Raw genomic sequence first — 278 nt, 5'->3', positions numbered from 1 at the left:
CCTTGGGTGGGAGCTGCCTCCTCAGCTCTCATCCACATCCTCCACAGCCTCCACCTCCCCGTGGGCCCTGTCCCGCTCCGGCCCGGCTCGCTCAGCCTTGGGATAGTCCTGCACACTGCTGGGGAGAGCAGAGGCATCAGCCAGCGTGTCCCCTGCCCCTGCAGCCCCTCACCCACAGCCCAGGCTCATTCCCAAGCTGGGAAATCCCAACACAACCCATGAGCACCCCCCAGATCATCCCTGTGAGAGCCCAGCCTGGACGTGCACCAGATCCAGGG

The 278-nt window shown here is 65.8% G+C and overlaps 1 protein-coding gene across 1 annotated transcript in view; it reads right to left on the bottom strand.

Annotated features, from left to right (window-relative positions):
• Nucleotides 1-21: 21 nt before the first annotated feature.
• The window catches only part of LOC104404891 (hepatoma-derived growth factor-related protein 2), a gene marked incomplete at its 5' end in the record, with an annotated part of 7,098 nt that continues 6,841 nt past the window's right edge, over nt 22-278 (bottom strand). The window contains one exon of the mRNA XM_010013426.1: nt 22-118. Coding sequence (XP_010011728.1) covers nt 22-118 — 97 coding nt within the window. The remainder of the gene's footprint in view (nt 119-278) is intronic.

This window comes from Nestor notabilis, unplaced genomic scaffold, assembly GCF_000696875.1.
Source record: "Nestor notabilis isolate BGI_N333 unplaced genomic scaffold, ASM69687v1 scaffold17074, whole genome shotgun sequence".
Classification (NCBI taxonomy): domain Eukaryota; kingdom Metazoa; phylum Chordata; class Aves; order Psittaciformes; family Psittacidae; genus Nestor; species Nestor notabilis.
This window is presented reverse-complemented; position numbering and strand designations above follow the sequence as displayed.